The sequence below is a fragment of the Sminthopsis crassicaudata genome, chromosome 4, assembly GCF_048593235.1.
Source record: "Sminthopsis crassicaudata isolate SCR6 chromosome 4, ASM4859323v1, whole genome shotgun sequence".
Taxonomy (NCBI): Eukaryota; Metazoa; Chordata; class Mammalia; order Dasyuromorphia; family Dasyuridae; genus Sminthopsis; species Sminthopsis crassicaudata.
In genome coordinates, this window is record NC_133620.1 from 210,794,226 (window position 1) to 210,815,559 (window position 21,334).

The 21,334-nt window shown below is 34.6% G+C and overlaps 1 protein-coding gene across 11 annotated transcripts in view; it reads right to left on the minus strand.

Annotated features, from left to right (window-relative positions):
• Positions 1 to 1,148: 1,148 nt before the first annotated feature.
• The window catches only part of KLHL32 (kelch like family member 32), a 290,510-nt gene continuing 270,324 nt past the window's right edge, over positions 1,149 to 21,334 (minus strand). For all 11 annotated transcript variants that reach the window (XR_012489240.1, XM_074310243.1, XM_074310246.1 and 8 more), the window contains 4 exons: positions 17,815 to 17,873; positions 14,667 to 14,859; positions 11,044 to 11,138; positions 1,149 to 1,765 (listed from right to left, as the gene is read on the minus strand). Coding sequence is in view for 10 of the 11 variants with exons in the window: in XM_074310243.1 (XP_074166344.1) it covers positions 1,604 to 1,765; positions 11,044 to 11,138; positions 14,667 to 14,859; positions 17,815 to 17,873 (509 nt within the window). In the remaining variant the exon portion in view is untranslated. The remainder of the gene's footprint in view (positions 1,766 to 11,043; positions 11,139 to 14,666; positions 14,860 to 17,814; positions 17,874 to 21,334) is intronic.

A 21,334-nucleotide genomic window follows, 5' to 3' on the forward strand; every position in this document is an offset into this window, starting at 1 on the left:
ATATAATAGCTAAAAGCTGACTTTATTTTAAAGTTCTTTTAATGACGTAGTGGCTTTTAGGAAACAGACAATACTTAGTAATTGTTATTGAAGATGTGATTCATTAAACATAAGACCACTTTCACTTGAGTGTGCAAGAAATTCTGGTGTGAATATAATGTCAGTGTCCTATTAAATTAAGAGTCTTGAAATAGTGGGCAATTAAAATATATGGGAGACAAATGGGTCATAGTAAAATCTTAATAAGGGCAAATTGGCTCATAGTTGGATCAAACTCTCCCTTTACACCTACTGGATTTCCACATCAAATGTTTTTTAATTGGTTGGTAAGGTTTATGGGGGTGGCAGGCAGTGTCTATTTTATTTTTATTTTTATTTAAAGAAAATCTGGGTTGAAAAAATCTGAGATTTCCAATTCATTATTAAAAGTACTACTAATAAAATGGGGATGGAGAGGGTGAAGAAGATTCCCCTAAGTATTAGTAGGAAAACTTTTAAATTTGTAGAACTATCTTTTCTAAGTTCAAAATTGTTAAAGTACTTTATGGTATATAACTATTGCAAGCTAATTTTTTAAGCTTTTAAATGTCATCTTTCACTGAATGAGAGATGATTCATAGTTATTACTTGAGGCAAGGATTTGTACAAGGTTAGAGAAAGCTGGAAGAAGTAAACTCTCTTCATCCTAATTACTATCTGGTATTCATTTTGGGATTTATATACATTTTCCTACATACTTTACACTTTCCAAGTTGGATCTGGTCACTGTTAACATAAAAATAATCTGTATTTCCTGTGCCCAATTACATGAACCTGAACAGCAGGAGTAATATCTTGTGATTTAGGAATACATGAGATTTTTTTCTTTAAGAGGTCAAAATGCTTATCTCATCTTCAAAACACCCTTTGGGATGGAAAAAAAGAGATAATTACATTGCTTAAACAATAAGGAAACTGAAAATTTGAAAGAGGTTGTACTTTTTGCCCAAGGTCACAGAATCTATAAAATAGGGTAAGAATTCAAGAGTTTTCTGGCTTTTTCCCCCAGCCTTCTTCCATTCTATTATTCTTGGATTACCTTTAATAAAATATTTAAAAATTTATCATATTGCAATGCAGAGCCTCTACTAAATTGGGATAAGTAATAGTTTTTTGTGTGCTTTTTTTTTAATGGTGAAAAGTTTTAATACTTAAGATTCATTATTTTGTTGAATCAGTGATGCCATTAGCAAGAAATAAATTTGCACAACTAAGTATTGTATAATCCTGAGCAACATTAGCCAGGAAAGACACATGGACAATGTATTTAAGATACCATGGAGTCACATACAAGCAAGTACCAGGTTGTCAATGAGCTATACCATGATTTAAAAAAAAAAATCATGTACCATATGATATTGACATGTGATAAAAGAGAGAAAGTTGACAAGAGTTTTATGATTTTTTTACTAATATGTATCTGAATTAAGACAGATATGTAAAACAAAGAAGCATTGAGCACTGACTCTTTCCATTGTCAATGCCCAGAGTCAATTGGATAGTCAAGCTTCAGCTTTTCTTTCCTCCTGCTCTTGACTTGGGTAAAACAGCATATCTGGGATGCTCAGACATTGCCAATCCTGTGATGAGGCACTTGCAGGGTCTGGAGGTTAGGACATGTGAAATATGGAGCTGGAAGGAAACATGCTGCTATTCCATTGGAAGCAAAAGGAAGTGTGGGTCCATAGAACACCTCTTCTTTGCCTTCTCTGCTGACATCCAAAACCTGTCAAGAGAAAAGCCCTTGAATACTCAGAGAACAAATCCTACTTGGCAAAGTTTACAGCTAAGCAAGTGAATCTTGTTTAAACACAACAGGAACCCAGTTCCTCTTTTGGGTATGAGAGTATATGATTTCTGACTCTCCACATTTTTGACCACTCAGTGCTTATGAACACCATATAGTACCCCATCTTTTCATGATAAAATACACAAACCCATATTAAGAGTCAGCATAGACTAGTGGAGAAAAAAATGGACAGATTCAAAACTCTACCTGTGCCTTAATTCTACCCCTTATTAGTGTATGAAATAGTATTTGACATCCCTGTGCTTTTCTTTCCATCATCATTATCATCATAATGACAATGATGATCTGATATGTATGAAGTACTTCAAGGTTTTTAAGACACTTAATGAACTTTCCTTATTTAAATTTCACTACCAACCTTTATGGCAGGAGTGAGGAACCTTTTTTTCTACCAAAAATCATTTGGAATATTTATATTATTTACAGGGCATAGAAAATTATCACTTTATAGAACTCAAGTAGTGTCCATAGCTTTCAGTTTATCATCATCTGCTATTGCCTTAGCAGTATTTCTGCTAGTTAGACATTCTCCCCCCCTTTATGGCAAGTGTATAGATATTATACCCAAGTTAAGTAACTTACTTACAGTCACATAGAAAGAATCAGATGTATTTGAACCCAATTATTAATAATAATAATATTAAGTCCAGCACTTCAACCATTATAGACCAATTATGCCATGTCACGTGTCATGCTTAACTCATGGGATGGGAGTGGGGGGATGGGAGGAAGGGGTGAAGATCAAATCAGATAGTATATTTCACATTACTATAAATGGTGGTTCAGGTGTGTCAGAACAGGCTTGATAGATAATTTGTCTTCTCAGATTAATGTGTCTTAAAGAATTGCTAGAAGTTCAGAGAGGTTAAATATTTTACCAATGAACACAAAATTAGTGTCAGAAAAAGTATCTGAACCTGTGTTTTCTAGACTTCAAATGTAGCATTCTATTGAATTCACGTGTTTATATCTATAAATATATAGTGTGTATGAAGAAAAAATGATATACCATGTTTTCTGTCTCTAAAGTGATAATATCACACATATGCATAAATACTAGTTATATATGATAAATTATATTAGATAAGGCTCTGGTTCTTTCTATCCCCTCACAAAAAAGTAATTTACAGTTTAATTCAGGAAACACAAAACAAAGTATATCTTTCCACTGTTCCCTTAATTGTAGTCAACAAGACAAACTACCTGTGAAAAATCTATAGGTAAATACAAATGAGACTTTTGGAGGGGGGGGAGACAAAAACAAACATGAAACTACAGATAAAATAGGAATGTACATTAATTGAAATCTACTATGATTGGGGTTGGAGCAGAGACATTTCAAGAACTCATCTGACATAAACAAGCATCAGAGAATCCCTCTGGAAGTCATGTAAATGTTTTAATTTCTCTTATTTTTTTCTGCCAGATGAAAAACTAGATATACATCAAAGAATGCAAGCATTTAACTCCTAAATGATTTGTCATGGCATCTTTAGGTTACATTGAGAGCAAAAGTTACTCAACAATAGTAAACTTCTGTAGCCTAATCAAAAGTACAAGTCATAAAGTCACCCCATTTTGGCTTCCTTGCCATAAAAAGCTTCAAAAATACAGTTAACAAGGTGAAGAGAAGACATGCTCAGAGATCCTTCAGCATCATAACCTGAGCATCATAACCGGTGTGCAGGTTCAGTGGCAGACTACCATAATCTGTTTCTGATTTTATTTCAGGAAATTGTATCATCCCTGGGACCATATAACTCAAACTAATCTATATGGCTGTTAACCAAATGACAATTCACTAATGTTGCAGAGTCTACAAGCTAGGAATTTTCAGCCACACCCAAACAGGTACAATCTGAAATCTTAAGGATATGTTTTGTCTATTGCTGAGCCTATTTTAGGACTGAATGAAGCATTTGGAAGTATATTTGCATTATGGAATAAACTACAGATAAACAACTTGTCAAAGGGCCACTGGCAAAAAAAAAATTGCTGAAGCAGATTTTCTGACTTTATTTGACTTCATTAATGAGAGAAAAGTCTTCCTTTAAGAAGAGTAGAATTCTATCAGAGAAAAAAAATTTTTAAATGAATTTCAAATAAGGTAAGAAATTGTGTTCATAACTGATTTAATAATACAATTCAACATGCATTATTCTTGTCTAGCCACCTGAGTTCTAATATGCTTAACTGGTAGTCATTCACATTTACTTTACCCCTCTTCTCTTAACATATTAAATTGGCAAAATTTCTTAGAACTTTGGGTGGCAGAATAGTGTCAGTTAGTTGGTCAGTCAATAAAATTTTATTAAGTGCTTCCTATATTATATACCATATACCATATACCATACTAAGAAGTTGGGACACAAAGATAATAAAAATCCCTGCACTTCAGGAAGTCATCATCTAATGGAGAAACCATTGTTTAGCCAAATGCTCTATGCCATTCTTTTGCTTTGTCAACTGGCAAAATTCCTACTTTAACCAAAAATAATTTCATAAATTTTACAGTCCCATATTTTTGCCAAACCCACTTGTTATGATCATTGTTAAACATGTATTGACTAACAATTGTGTGGAAAGCACTGTGCTCCTGTTGCCTTGTCTGCTAGAGCTCTGAAGCCAAAGGGTAGATATTAAATTGGAAGTGATTTAAATATAGCTATTACTCAGTAAAAAAAAGAAGTAATTTTTGCCTAGCTAAGGTTTCATAAAAGCAGATATAGAAATGTGTTCTTCTTGTGCCAAGAAGACCTTGCTCACACATCAGGAGCAAAATGAGCTCCTGCAGATGTGGAAGCAACAGCAGGATTTGGCACACCTCAGATGGCATTGGTTTGTTTTGTTAATTTTTTTTCTTTAGAGATGAAACTACCATTAATAAATATCTTGGCGCTAGGCTTTACAAATGGAGAGAGAACTCTCTTCAATTTATTTGCACAGTACCCTTGCTGGTGGTGTCATTTATCTCTCCAGAATGCATCTCTAAAGGAGAGGAAGGATTTAAGGCCATTCAGGCAAATATATGTCAGAAAACACAGTTAAAAGAGAAGATACCAGTTGAATGAAAGTAATCAGCCAAAGACTCTTTGTTTGCCTCTCTGGGCCAAAGAGACTGTGTATTTAAGCAGATGTAATGCATTTAATCTGTGAGCATAGGAAAGGGAAAGTTAGCCTCCTCCCCCCCAAAAAAAAAATCCTCCCTTATTAGCTGGCAAAAAAAGACATCTGCATGTAAGCACTGCCAATTTGGCAGGGTATCCCTTAGCCAAAAGGAAATAATACTGAATGAAGAATAGTAGAGGTGAGCTGGAAATGCAAACTAATCACATGCACACATAAGCAGCTGCTCCCCAGTACGTTATTCTTCATACATGGCAAAGTAGATTAGAATCAATGCTCAATGCCAAATATTTGCTATGCCAACATAAAAATAAACAACAATACTTCTACATCTACCAGAAACTTTTATTTCAAATATTTGTCCTGTGCTTTCATTAAAAACAGCCCATGTCACAATCTTAAGAGTTGACTTTGTCAGATGTATTTTCTTTCACACCTGCCCTTGAGACAAAGAACACTGAATGCAGCTTGTTGCAGGTCAAAGATTAATAGAGAAACCACATAGTTCAGACTAGTGGAATATAGATATATATATTCCTTTCTTGTCAATGTAGAGATGTGGTTTTCTTGGACCAGATAATTTGCTTAGTATGTTGGAAAATTTAGGAGTAACTTGGGAAGAAGAATCATAGGATTAAAAATTTAGGTTTGGAAGGTAGACTTAGTGGTTACTTAATCCAGCCCTCTCAATTTATTATTAAGCAAATTAACACCCAAGAGGCTAAAATACTGGCCCAAAGTCATAGAAATGGTTATCTGACTACAAAAGGAGCACTTTCTGTTGCTTTCTGGACCTGACAAAACTCAGTATTGTTTATAGTTTGGCTATATCTTTAGAACCTCCAAATTTACATAGATTAAATTACTTTCATTTATCCTATCAATAAACATTTATTAACTGTATACTATGTGCTAGGAACCATGCTGAGCCCATAGACAGTCCTTGCCCTTGAGGAACTTACAAATCTAATGAAGGAGACCATACATAAACCAACATTCAAAATGAACTACTTAGAAGGCTAATAGGAAATTATTGAAAGAGAGAAGACACTAGAATTAAAAGGAGTTAAAAAAGGTTTTATATAATAGCTAGAATTTTAGTTAGGACTTAAGGAAAGCAAAGAAATTCAGTAGTTGGCACTTAGAAGGCAGAAAATTTTAGACATGAAGGATTATCTGGAGAAAATGCTCCGAAATGGGAGTGTGTTCATTGGACAACCAGAGGCCAGTATCATTGAACCGGAGTATATTTGGGGGACTAAGGTATAAGAAGTCTCTGAAGTGAGTGTTTTAAATGCAAAAAAAAAAAATCTGCTTCTGGAGCCAATAGTAAGCCACTGGAGTTTAACAAGGATCAAATTTCCACTTTAGAAAAATCATTTTAGTGGCTGTATGTAGCATAGAATAGAAGCAGCTATTACAATAATCAAGAAGGCATATTAAAAAGATGTAAAGCTAAAACCAGCAGGTCATGGTAACAGCTTGGATATGAAAAGTCAGGAATCCTGGATGACTCAAAGGTTGAAAGCCTGAGTACTTCTCAGCAACATAAAATATATGGATTCTTCTGAATTGAGCTACAAAGAAGGGGTGAGAGATACGAATAGCATGAACCTGAAAGGAAGAGAAGTTACTGAGTGACAGAGGAAAGGGAAGAACCTGTAAGTGACAATGGAGAGCAACAAATATTCTAATATCCTTACCCTCACTAGGAAGCCAAGGAGAAAGAATAAGGTGAATTAATTTAGAGACATATCATTATCTCTTTGTAACTTAAACTCTGTAGTTTTCTTTTACAATTTTTATAAGCAACGTTTTAAAAATTTTTAAACTTTGCACTTTTATAAAAGCAAAAAGAAATTTTCTCACTAGCAGAAAAGCATCTTGTTGAGATTTTAATTTCAAGGCCTCCCTGGCTACCCTTTCCAATTCTGGTAGCACCTTATTCATTCTCCTTGGGCATATTCAAAAACCAAACTAGATCACAATCATCATCATCATCTGTATGTATCAAACAATGCCAAATTAGAGTAAACGTATGATGTTTTTTGCATTTAAAACAGCTTTAATCTGACCTATTTAAATAATCTATTAATACCAAATAAATGAAAATGGATAAAAAGAATACATATTAACTCTATTACTTCCTATAAAAGTTTAATCCATGTAAGGATTAATGTAAGTTTAATTAATTAATTAAAAAAAAAAAGCACCTACAAATTATCTTAACCAGCAAACACTTGACCTCATTGCCAAGCAAGGTCAGCCAAAGGAAAGACTTGTTTAGAATATAAACCCATATGTAGTCTTATGGAAAAAGAGTATGAAAAAAAGATTATGGGATTATATCATTAAGGAGCATACAGAATGAGATAATGCAAGTCAGATCATCCTCAGAGCATATAAGGATAAAAACTGAAGGACAACAAACAGCTAAAATAACAAATGATTTGGAAGGAGGTCTGGAACAAATCATTTTCTTTATCACAGTGGAGCCACTATATTTAGTTTCTAACGAATAATGCCCCCTGTGGGCTACATACGGAAATGTAAGGATGAATAAATCATTACTTCATCTCTCTTAAAGAAACTGGGAGCTAGGATAGTCATTTCAGAGCATATGCTACAGAAGTTGGAACAGCATTAAAGAAAACAAAAATGTTAAGAACGGCTTGATCAGAGCAAGACTACATAAAGGTTAACTACAATGGAGACAAATTTTTTATTTTGGTTTTGAGGGCATTGATTAGTCAGTTTTTAAGATACCTGGAAAAAACAGGAAGATACCTAACTAGGAAAATATCATGAACATTTATTAGGAAAAGAAAAAAAAAACCTTCTAACTCATATATCACTTTAGAGATATGGCCAAAAAAAGGAAGTGAGCCAGTGACATCATGAACGAGAATGCATTTATCAATCAATAGGAACTATTAAGTTCCCAACCCTATAATAGGCACTAGAGATACAAGAGCAAACATGAAGTTGTCTCTGCTGTCAAAGAACTTAACATAGTTTTGTGGAAGAAAACAGTTATAGAGTATCCCTTCAAAACATTTCAAACTGCCATAAGATTCTGGGATACCCTGTGTCTATATAAATATGTGTACATTGTATTCATTATGTATATTCCAAATGTAAACAAAACAAATGTAAGGAAATATTCAGGGAATCCTAGATGAAAATATGATATAGATAATATAAGATCTTATAAAGCAAATATATTAACTATAAAAATGCATTTCAATCAGTACTTCTAACCTCTTTATCATAGCCTTAAAGACAAGGTATCATTTGTATATGACAAAATAATACAAGATACCTTAAGATAGATAACAAAAGATAACCTTGTTCAGCAATTTTCAGGTTATTAATATCAAGAGATGAATTAAACATAGGGCAGTATGCTTGCTAAAGGTGTTTGCCAATCTCATAAAGGCTACTGTGTACAGAGCTCAAAATGAAAAAGAGATTCCTCACATACAGTATTTTTTATTTCCCTGATGTTCATGTTTTTAGATAACACTATGCTAACTGCATCAGGACCTGAACATTGTAGAGTCTACTAAATAAGATAATTACTCAAGAAATTTTGGCCTATTTATATACACAGCAAAATCCAAGCGAAAAATGACACTTTCCAGTTTTATTTATATACAGTTGGATAAAAAAAAATCTGTGGAGTGGATTGTGAATCCACAAGTTTGTAAATGTTAGACAGACATTGCAAGTGGACAATAAGTCAGACAAAAATTAAATAAAAAGAAAAAAAGAAGTTGGCTGGAAAATAATTGGGAAATTGTGTAGCATTTTCAATAATTTCAAATTTTTATTTTAAAAATGCCATTTTTAACCACAATATTCTTCTAGGAATGATATATGGCTATGAATCATGAAATATCATATTCTCCATGGAATTAAACTTGTATGAAAACATCCAAAGGGTAATGGAGATTGGTGTAAATAGGCTTCAGTACATTACCAAAAAGTTACACACACAAGCATAAACTAGATTAAATTCTACTCAACTAGCATTTAAAGCACCTCCTATATTCCAAGTATTATATTAGATGTGCATCAAACCATCTGTAGTTTCACGAAAATTACATTCCATTAGAGGAAATTATATGTACGTATAAAATTAAATTCAAAATATATTCAAAGTAATTTTTAGGAGGAGGCCAAATTTCTGATATGAAGGGTAATTTATTAACAATAGGATGTAATTAAAGGGATAAAGTAGAGTAAAATAGGGAAAATAAGAGGGAGGGGTTAAGTTAGATAGGTATGAACGGTGGCTATGGGAGGAAGTATTTCCATCTGCAACAATGATTCAGAATCACAAGTAGTCTAAGTAAAACTATAGGATCATATATGGTTTTGAGTATATGAATATATGCATATATACTACATGTGTGTACTCACATACATACACAATAACATTAATTCACAGAAGCTATGATTTGATCACCAATCTCTCAGCAAGAAGTAGAAAATAGGAAGTCAAGAGAAAGGTTGGACACGTATAGTAAATGGACAAATTACTTCTTTTTAACAGGCTTACCATCTAAGGCAAGAAATCTGGGCCCTGGCTGTTATGGAAGGATGAAGATGATGGGGGATGATACTACATCAGACCAATTACATTAGGTCAGATAGAAAGTTGTCAAGTGACTTAAAAAAATTACAGTTAGTTATAAAATGTCTTCTCGGTTTAGACATCTTGTTTCCTCCAACACTTCACTAATACTTATAAATTTGAAAGGCCACCCTTCTCTTCCTTCTTCCCTTCCACTCTCAAGCAAAGGACATACAACAAGTAGTCTTAAAAGATTCTTCAACATTCACCAAGGACACAATGGGATGAAAGCAGATTTACAACCTGCTTAGAAGGGAAAAAATGCTATAACTGAATTTAAAAATCACCTAAACATAACCAAGCACTTGTCTCCCATCAGTTGGATAAAAACTCCCAGGAAAGCTCACTTTGCAGCACCTCTAAGCTCACCAACCATGTCCAGATGGCAATTCCTCATAGACTTGGAAACCACAGACAGCTGACACAGATTGCTTGCACTTAACAGAACAGCTAATTTGTGCAGGAAAGAATATAAACGCTCCAATCAGGGAGCTTCCCATTGGGCTGATCTCTTGCACCATGGCAGAGAGCAGTTAACTCCAGCACAGCTTTTATGCCTGGGAGAGCTGAATCTCTTCCCTCATTCCCTGATGTCAAGTCAACAAGTGCTAGGCATCCCTGCCACCCTCACTTTGGCAAAATTCTCTTTTCAGCAAGGCGTTTGAATTTAAAGGGGGGAAAGTGCCATGGAGTCAGACAACATATAAACTAGAATTATAAAACTATAGCCAAAAACATTTAAAAAACAGGTCCTATCTAAGGAAATCACTGGCATCTAGGACTATTTCCAAAGGCACGCTGAGCCCTGTGCTGGGCCTGAGCTGTGAACGCTTTCCTGTGCCAACACTGCTTTGGGACTGGCAGGCCAATGACAAACCACTTGCTGCTCAGAACAGCTCTGGAAACTGTTGGCCAGCAAGTGAAACAGGCTTTGTAGCCAGCAATAATGGAAATGCACAAGCCTTAAAAAGAAGCATCCTATTATTTTCAGTTCTAACACTTAGAAAAATAACAAATTCAGAAAAGAAGGAGTATTTTAAGTTGTTACAAAAGTTTTCTTTTTTTCTTGTTTTAAAACAGGAGCTCCCACTCATTCCCACACATACATGTGTGTCTGTTTTATATACACATATACATGTATGTACATGTGTACATATACACATACATCCCCAAGCTCATTCCTTTTTTTTTTCCAAGGGCACAATCTTTTAATAAGTAAAATTATCAACATACACTCAGAGCTCAGCATGGTGTCTGAATGAGTGGGGCACACACACACACACACACACACACACACACACACACACACACAAATACTTTTATCCCCTCTCTTCACTTGAATGCTTTTCCACAGTCAGTAACAGCACTGCAAAAAAGTAACCTTTTTGAACCATTTGAAGAGACTTCAAAAGGAACCTCAACTACCCACCTGGATACATGCCAGAGGCTCATTTGTCCAAATCGAATAGCCACCAACTAAATATATTCTTCCATTATGGACAGCAACTCCTGATTCATTTTGACCTAAAGCAAAAAGGAAGAAGGAGGGAGTAAAATACACTACCTGCATGTTTTAATTAACCCTTTTGCCACCGAGATATGCAATTTCTTTATGCTGGTGGATTTAATAGAAACAGAGAAACAGGTAGCAACTGATTAGTGCCACCCAGGAGAAAGAGTGCAGGATCATTGTGGGTAAACTGTGTGATGATATGAGGGTCAAAATGTGGCAAATCATTATTCATTCTAAGAGTGCATATTGTATGGAATTAATCTAAACTGGTACCAATCAAAGTCATGAAGAAGAAAGAAATAGGCTTGTTATCAGAGGATCTGAGGCCTGGCTCAGCCATTTATTAACTCTGAGACCTTGGACAAGACAGAATCTTTCAGCTTCCTCATCCATAAAATAATAGTAATAATAGTTTTGCTGAGGAAAGCACCATGCAAATCATAAAGCACCTCAAAACTGTGAACAATTAATATTTCTATGGAATGTTTTCTGAATGTATGAATGGAAAAAATGGTTGAATTTATAGAGTATGCCTCTTAACCCCAATGACAGAAGCTCCTTGAAGGAAGAGATTTCTTCCTTTGTTTGCTTGTTTGTTTTGTTTTGTTTTTTGTGTCTTTAGTACCTAGTGTAGTGTATATGTAATAGATACTTAATTAAATGATTATTGATTGAGGTCTGCCTGAAAAATTTATTTCTATGGGTTGCCAAACATGTTTATATTGAATATTACATATTAAACAAAAATAAAAGGATTATACTATCATACATACATATATATTGTGTGAATATATATATATGTGTGTGTGTGTGTGTGTGTGTGTGTGTGTGTGAGTGAGTGTGTATACATATACACTCAGACAATAGTTATTAAACATTTTGAAAGTAGTTGATCTGAAAACAATTGGGGAAAACCCTAAATGCTGACACATCAAAATAATTTAAGTCCTAGTTTAGTGCTTAGTAGTGTTTTTTGTTTTGTTTTTAAAGACAGAATAACTCCAGAATACATATTCTTCCCTAGAGGACATCGGAGAATGTGATAGTCTCATTTTATTGATGGGCTGACAAAGGATTGACTGAAGCAATAAATAAACTATATCCTAAGCCACTCAGAATCATAGATCTCAAAAACTAGATAGTCTCAGGTCTTGTAGTGCTAACTTAAAAGAAGCTACACATGCATTTGTGGGACTCGGAAATCATTTTTTATAAAGTCCAAAAAGATAGATCAACTGAAACATCTAAACACTACTTCCAACTAATAATGTTCTAAATGGAGAATACTAATATTGTCCCCAACCACCACCATCAGCGATTGGGACTGTTTGCCCACTGGAGTACCTGGTTTTCAACTCACCATTTTAAAAATGGCATCACAAGATAATGTAATTTGTCAAGTCTTAGAACCTGACTTATAATTTTGTAAATGAATCAAAGGAAATGGACTAATATGCTGAACTCATGGAACATAACAAAGACGCAGAACCTTAGGGATCACTGAGTATAAAGACTTCATTCTGTAAATGAGAAAACAGAAATCCAAAGGAATGAAATTCAAGATCACATAGCTATGTGGCAGAAGAGAGACAGGATCTAATTTTAGAAGTCTTCTGAATCCTAAATTCCAAAATCCAGTTATTTTTTTCATTACAAAATGTTGACCAGCCACCTCTAAAGTTTTTACAATGCAAAGACAAGAAAAGCTTTCAAACTCCATGAAGATTACACCAAGTTATAGTGTAATTGTGCCTCCCCCTTCCATGCCTTAATAGAGGATATTTTTGAATGATTAGGACATTCTATATAGCTTCTCACTGTGCTGATGTATTTAATAGAAACAGTGAGAGATCACTGTCTCCCAGAAGGTCAAAGAATAGAACCATTGTGGGTACACTCTGTGATGATATAACGGTCAAAATGGACCAAAAATTATTAATGGTTAAGTAGGGACTTGGATCAATCAAAAAGTCATATTGTATGATACATATATATGTATATATATATATACATATATATATGTATGTATGTATGTATGTATAAGTAGTGTAGTACCATGTAGTATGGTCTGTAGAGGTCACTAAACACAGAAGTACAAAAAACATAGATGACAGAAAACAAAAACAAAAACAACCTTTTCCAGATCATTCTATTAAAGCTATTTGGAAGACGTGGAAAAAATAAATTTAGTGGAACTTAAATTGAGTCAGGAACATTAGGGAAGGAGGAAGTATTCATTAATTCAGACCCATATCCCCATAGCTGCATCATTTGCAAAATTTAAAGTACATATTTGTTACAGCAAAAAAATGTATAAGTATCTCTTTTTAAAATAGTATTTTATTTTTTCCAAAATGCAAAGATAGTTTTCAACATTCACCTCTGCAAAATTTTATATTCTAATTTTCTTCCCCCAGTCCCTCCTCCCCTAGACAGCAAGCAATCCGGTATAGGTTAAACATGTGCAATTTTTCTAAACATATTTCCATATTTATCATGCTGTGCAAGAAAAATCAGATCAAAAGGAAAAAAAACATGAGAAAGAAAAAATAAGCAAAGAACAATAACAACAAAAAGGTGAAAATACTATACTTTGATCTATATTCAGTCTCCATAGTTCTTTCTCTGGATACAAATGGTTCTCTCCATCACAAATCTACTGAAATTACTTTGAATCACTTCACTGTTGAAAAAAGCCAAATCCATCACAGTTGATCATCACATAATCTGCTGTTGCTATGGACAATGTCCTCTTGGTCCTGATCACTTCACTTATGACCAGTTTATGTAAGGCTCTCCAGGTTTTTCTGAAATCACTTTGGTATGAGCATTTCTTAGACATATAGAGAAGCAAGATGATTATGTCATTTAAAGTATTGTACCAGAAGTCAGGAAACACTTGCACTTAGTAGCTGTGTGACTTTGGGCACATTATATCACCCTTACGAGTTGTAGTGTTTTTATTTATAAAATGGAAATAGCAATACTTTACATAGTTATTCTATAAATCAAATTAGATGAGGCATTTTAAAACTTCTTAGCAAATATAAATGTGCTAAATAAGTGGCAAGTATTATTCTTGAGAGCATGAAACAATGAGAAGAAAGCCATTCTTAAAGTGAAGAGGAGGTGGATTGCTGTCCCACCTCTGGCACATTGTCGACACATCATTTAGCTCACTGCCATAAGCAACTCTTTAAGACTTTAAAATACAGCTAAATTGTTAACCTATATCAATAAAAGGAAGGTCTACAGTGGAAATTCTCTACTATTACAGGTATTTAAAAAAAACTCTAAAAGTAATACAGGAAAAATATTAACTAGCTTTATTAGCTTTGATACATAAAGGAGCAGACCTCTACCTCCCCCACACACAAATAAACAACAAAATCTCTATTCTGATTTAGAATAAAATCCATTTATGTTAATTTAGGATATGGTAAAAATCATTTAGAAAATGTACTTCAAAACAAAGCCAGACTCTCATCTCAAAAAGTTTTTTTAGATTTTTTTCAATTTACTAAATCAAAAGTACTTACCAGTTAAGAGGTTAAAATTGCATCGTGTCCACTGGTCTGTGTCGATGTTATAAGAGTCTATATGTCTCACAAGAATGCGATCATTATTGTAGTCCAAGTCATTGCCCCCAAGAACATACAGCTTCCTCTGGACAGCAGCCATGGAATGGTACACTCTTCTCTGTGGCATGGGACTTCGACTAATCCACTGATTCTGCAAATAAAAAAAAAACAGAAAAACTCTGCCCGTGATAGGGTATGAATGTTTTCATGGTGGAAATGGCAGAGCCGAGTTTAGAGACTTCTAGATTATAAAGCTCCTTAATGGTAGAGACTATGCCATTTTCTATCTTCGTAGACTCATCACTCAAGGAGAAGTATCTTGCACATGGCAGAGATTCAGAAATATTTTTTTTTGAGCTGAACTTGAGATATTTCCCTTTTCCTTCTTTTTGACCCCACCCCCATGCCCATGCCTCTTAAACTCACACAGTTCAATGTGAACTTTGGTAATGGGTCATGAAACATATAGACCTCAATCCAATAAGAATAAACATAAAAAGAACCAACAATTTAAATATCACTATTTTAAAGGCCTTTATTTTAAAGCTTCTACAGTTTTCCTGTTGATTTTTAATGGCTTTGGAAATAACATACATTTGTGGCTATGTGTAATGTCTTGTGAGAAAACATAAGTTAGTATTATAGTTATCTGTCTTAACCCAGTGGCTACTCATTTAAGCAAATAACTTCAGTACAAAAGCATTGTGTGGCTGGAGATGTTTTGTTTCTCCTTGTGCCCTGATGGAAAAGGAAAAGGTGTTTTGTTGTTCTCCAAAAGTAACTTTTTGGGGGCATATGAGAGAGTTATTAAGGACTGATCTGGCAACAAATCTCCCCTGATGCCAGAGAATTTAAAGTTCTATATAGCTGGGAATTTATTTTGTGATGAATTCAGGGAAACTTTAGAGAAACATATTTTGTTTGTTTTTAAAATAAAATGTCTGATATTGTACGGAATATAATTTGTTACTCATATTTGGTTCTGGGGCCACCTGAAAAGACTAAGGTTCACTTATCCTAAACAGGTCTCTGGTCAAAAAAAAAATGGTAGAACCATCTCAAAAAAAATTTTAATTTTGAATCACACTTCAAAATTACAGTTTGACAACTGCCTCAGATTGGTAGTCAGACCCTAAGAACTTAAACAAGCATCACTTTTACTAAGAAAAATAGGAATTTGACCAAAAAAGTATTAATTTTTGAATGATATACTTTCAAAAATTTCCTCAGGTTATGTCATCTCTGGAGAACTAGAACTAAGTTCATCTACACGAACATTAATTCAAATAAGCATTTCTATAGGCTCAGTTAATTTCCCCCCTTTTTTTCAAAGATATTTTTGGATGGAAAATGTTTTCTGCCATTTGTAAAACACACCATTTTTGTCTGCCACTTTTTTCTATGTGTAGATATCATGCAAAGAGAACAACTGTTCAAGCTAATTTTCAAATCAAACACCCTTCCAGCCAAATAAGTAACTTTCTTATTAAGAAAGTCAAGGCTTCCTTCAGGTATTTGGCCAAGAAATGCCTTTAATTAGGTTACCAAGGCGTGGGCTCCAAATATGCTTTCTTCAGGTGCCTTCTCTCAGACTCTATATTACAGTATTAGGAATTAATTTTTGCATTCGCAAAAATTATGTCCCCTGCCACAGGACTATGGACGCCATCTGGTTTGCAAAGCCTGCCTGCATCCCCTGATTATATCTTTAGCTTCCTCGACTGCAGTGCCTTCCAGGTGAGCCGCCAACCGCTGCAAAGGCAAAGAAACAGAGGGGCCTGGCGGGGTCACTCCTAATAAGCCGGCGTGTGAATACTAATCAGTGGTGGGGAAGCAGAGGTCACCCCGCCTGCCTGTTGGCAGGTAGCAGTGTGCTCTGTGGCAGATGGCGGGCATTATCGACTCTCCACAAAGGCCTAGCCCAGAAACAAGCGGCAAGTCTGCGTGATGGAGTGATTGAGATTCTGTGCAAGATGCAAGCAGATGTGATGTTTGCCAGCACCCACCGTAAACAATATGCCAGTGGAATTTTTAAAAAGAGATTGTGTGTACAAACACGAAGCAGACCTCATTTGAGAAAAACACTAACCCTTCCTTTCCACTTTAACCGTGTCTGTGCCAAATTCAAGAGAGGGCCATTAATGATCCCATCTGGGACGGCTGACTCACAGTCATCTTCCCTTACAATTTCCAAGGTCTGCAAGCTCTCGTGACCCCAGGAAACACATTGGGATGGGTAGAAGTGATGACTTCTCTCATTTTCAGCATCAAGGAATAGTTAAAACACTCCAAAAGATGCTAAAAGGACAGCTGAGCTGGGGTGAGATACAAATTTCTGTAAACCCATCCTTGCTTGGATCTCCAAAACCATGATGTTGCATGTCCTTGATAACTTCTCCAGATGAATATAAAAACCCAAATTAGACTATTTTGAAATGTTCCTTTAATCATGAAAAAGATTAAACACAGCCACAAATGGATAAATGTAAAATTCAGTAGACATCTGGCAAATGTGCTATTGTTTAAACTGGAAGGAAGGGGGCTGATCTGTAACTCTAAGCCCAGGGGAAAACAAAAGAACATTTAAAATATATGAAGAGTGGACAGAGGGAAGGCCAGACCTCATTAAAATGTTTATAATCCAAGCCCTGGCTGCTGGTGAGTCAACAGCACAGACAAACTCTACAGGCATTTCTACCTCTGGGGTTTGCCCGACTACTGATCTGCCCTGAAGAGATGGAAATTACACAGAATATTGCTTCCAGAATGATACTCCTGACCAATGAGTTGGGCAACAAGAATCATTTAAACATGTTAGCCAATATCTTCTAGATAGTAGTGGTGAGTATGTATAGAATAATAATACCCATGAATATCAAAAAAATATTTTTCATATAAGAAAAAAACTGTGGGAAGATGGAAGAATTTAAACAATAGAAGTTTCATTAGCTAAAATTGAGTTTCATTTTCCTTACATATATTATTATATACATAAACACATTTAGAGAGAAAAGAGAAATATATTAATATATGATATTAATATAGGTAGAAAATACATATATATGAATGTATCTTAAGTTTTCAGTAAGATCTAGTTAGTCCTTACCTGGTTGGGTTCGTACACCATTAGTCTGTTCTGATATTGTGCAGTATTGGTTACCCCACCTGTAATAGATTGATTAACATGTGTTAAGTCTCTTCATGAATAAGACATGGGCTATTCCCCAAATAAGAATTAAATATTACTGGGGATGAAGAGGGAGGAATTAACTATTAGTGAGAATTGGCTTATGTACCCTAATGACAAACTTATGCTGTAATTAAGCTATTTTAAGTAACTTCACTTTCAAGTGACATTTTGAAGATCATTATTTAAGAGGAAGCAACAAGTGCACTGAGATGACCAAAAATGGGTGCTGTCAGATTGTTATGAACTGGATAAATGAAAGGAGGGGGGAAAAGCAACATATCACTTAGAAAAAAGGGAAAGAGAGAAATGGAAACCAGTTGTAAAAAGTGTTTCTGTGTGGTTTATCCCAAGGACATTTAACAACTGGGATAATTCTTAGCCAAACATTTAACAGTTTGCATAATAGTACACAGTTTCTGCTTATTTGGAGATGCTATTTCCCAAGACCAGAGCAACTTAGTATAAAATAAATAGTATAGTCTGGAATTGACAATTGTTCTGCTTTTTTAAAGTCATTTTTCAAGCTTTAAAACTCTTCAAAAATTCCTGGCTTTGAAACTCTCTTGATTGCTGCACAGATCTAAGGGGTTTAAGTTCATCTACTTATAACCAAAAATTCTTAAATATATTTCTTGCTGTTCCCAGTTTTCCTCTATTCTGACTTCTTTCCAGGCCTGTTGTGTGTACAGAGCAACACACAATGTAATAACCATTTGCTCAGCATGAATTTTTGCAATCAAAATGCAAACCTCTAAAAATCAGCATGTAAAATGGCTTTGTGGAAGAAATGGCATTACTGGACATCAAGAGAAGCAAAACAAAACCAAAAAAAAATCCATAACTGTAGAAGTAATTTTACTTTTAAGCAGAAGAAATTTTTATCACTAATACTTTCATGCATTATGTTCTAAATCCTGGTCCCAAATCATTGGCTAAAGCCAAGAAAGTTTAGGTTAGTAACCTTATTTACTTAAATGCTTAATAACTTTAATATGGTATGACCACAAAGAAATATATAATTCTATATTTTTTTATTTGATATATATGGGGCACATACCTAAAGTTCTCTTTTTTGGCAAGCCATAAAGTCTGGTAGCACAGGAAGTATAAACATACAAATTCTCAGCAAGGGTCCCCATTTTTAACATCAATAAAAATAATTCAATTAAATTTTTCAAGTCCATGAATAGCTGGTATGTTTAAGTTACTATGCTAGCATAGGAGTGCCTAGTTAACAACAAAAGGGTTGAATACAATAAGCTAATGATAATAGATAAGTAAATGTTATTTTTTAAAAATATGATGAATTGCATATGCTCAACCTATATCAAATTGCTTGCTATCTTGAGGAGGAAAGAGAAGGAGAGAAAGGAGAAAATTTTGGAACACAAGGCTTTGCAAAAGTGGATGTTGAAGACTATCTTTGCATATATTTAGAAAAATAAAATACTATTTTAAAAAGCCTGATCCATTATTCTCCTCCTTTCTCCTCAATAACTAGAATCATTCATTTAATTTTCTAAGACCACTTTTAACTAGAGGGAGGGTTTCATTCCCTCTGAGGCAAGGAATTCCTTCTAGGATCAATGGGAAAATTGCCCGTGGTATAAATCCATGAAGAAAACACAAATGAGATTCTAGTAAGTGAAAAAAGAACTTTTCATTTCTTTAAGAATGTTTCCTTTCTAATATAAAAATCAAAGGAAAAAAAAAACCCTATCACTTAAGAAAAGCATGGCAGAAATAACTACATTACCTCAAATATTTAAGATAAAGATAATGATAATGATAAAATACATACCGTTTTGACAACTATATTAGCAGAATGGAATAATTTTAGCATCTCTCTTCCTTTGTGAAACTTCCAATACCTAATTGTTCCTACTCAGCCTAACAACAAAAGATGAATTATCAAGCATCCACTGAGATTGCTTAAGTCTTTGGTATTAAAATGATTAACCAACCCTTGCTCAGGGTACATCAATAAGGAATGCAAATGTAATGGAAGAACTAGAGAGCCAAATTCCCTCTCACACCAGCTTCAATTGTGAAAACTGTTGAACTTGTTGCAGAAATCCGAGATCCTGATAAAAGTCAACTTCAGTAAAATTATTGAAGCTAGTACTTCAAATGGTCATAGTTTAAACCTTAAAAGATTTTGTTTTTTAGAGATTAAATGTACTGCAATGGGATTAGAATGTCACTACTATAGTAAAAAATCTTGGCAGTTCCTACCTTCTCTTACAAAACTCCCCAGTATTCTCATTATTATTTATCATTTTCCAAAGGAATAATCTTTTTTCCTTCATCTGTACTCAGTAATTAGATTTTCTTAACATATGTATTTTCATTCATATAATAATATTTAGAAATGAAGACCCAGATTACAAATTGGGGGGAGAGTAGGAGAAATTACAGTTATTTGCTTGATTAGCAGCAGGATGTGAAATGTCAAAGAGATTCACCAGCAAAGCAATGTTGTAACTTTTGCCAAGTCACTGTTGTGAAGGAAAACCCCAGACGGTGCTTACTAGTATTGCGCCCCATTTAAATAATTGACAAATAAACACATAAATAAAGTCATGCAAAAAAAAAAAAAAAATGAAGCATCCAAGTTCTCCCTGTTTCCATTTCCTTGATGCCTTTTTGCTCATTTGTGGAGCTTCTTCATTGCATTCCCTTCACACACCACTCTTCACTTTTAGATTAATCTGCCGAAATGAGATGCTAAGGATTTGCATACAGATTTGACTACACAAAAATAGATATGGAATTAATAACAGTCTCTATATGTTTTAATTTCTCCTAGACTGGAGTACCCTTGCCTGCAGCGGTATTCTTGGCTTTGAAAGTCATCAAGCTGATTTGTCTGCTCTTAGGTTAGGATGCCACATGCTGCTACACTGTCCCCCCGCAATCAAAGCACTTGCGTAGATAGATTCCTTGCCTGCCCCTATCAAGTATATTTTATAGATTGGCAGTTTTGATCTCCCTCCCCAGGGGGATAATCTGCATCTTAACAGCTTTCTATAGATACATCTGTCATTAAATATGCCATCTTGTATCTGCATCAATTTTCAAAACCAAGTTTCCTTAACTTTGAAGTGCCACAGTTGAACTTGAGAATTTTCAACCAAAATTCAAAATGAACAGCTTCATCATCTGCTCCTGAACTGTGACTTCAAAAAGAAAAATACTGCTGGCTACAGAAAGTCACTGAGGTCTTAAAGAACTGCTGGAAGAAATGAAAAGTTAACACACTGCTAGAAGTGAGAAATGATTCCTATCACAGGACAATACAACAGCAAGACATTTTCTTAAATTTCCTCAGCACTATCTGCAAGAAATCCAGTGATGAATGGATAAAATCCACCATAGAGAAGATAACAGGATGTTTAAAAACACCAAATTCTGTCTACACTTTGGGATGCCCTTT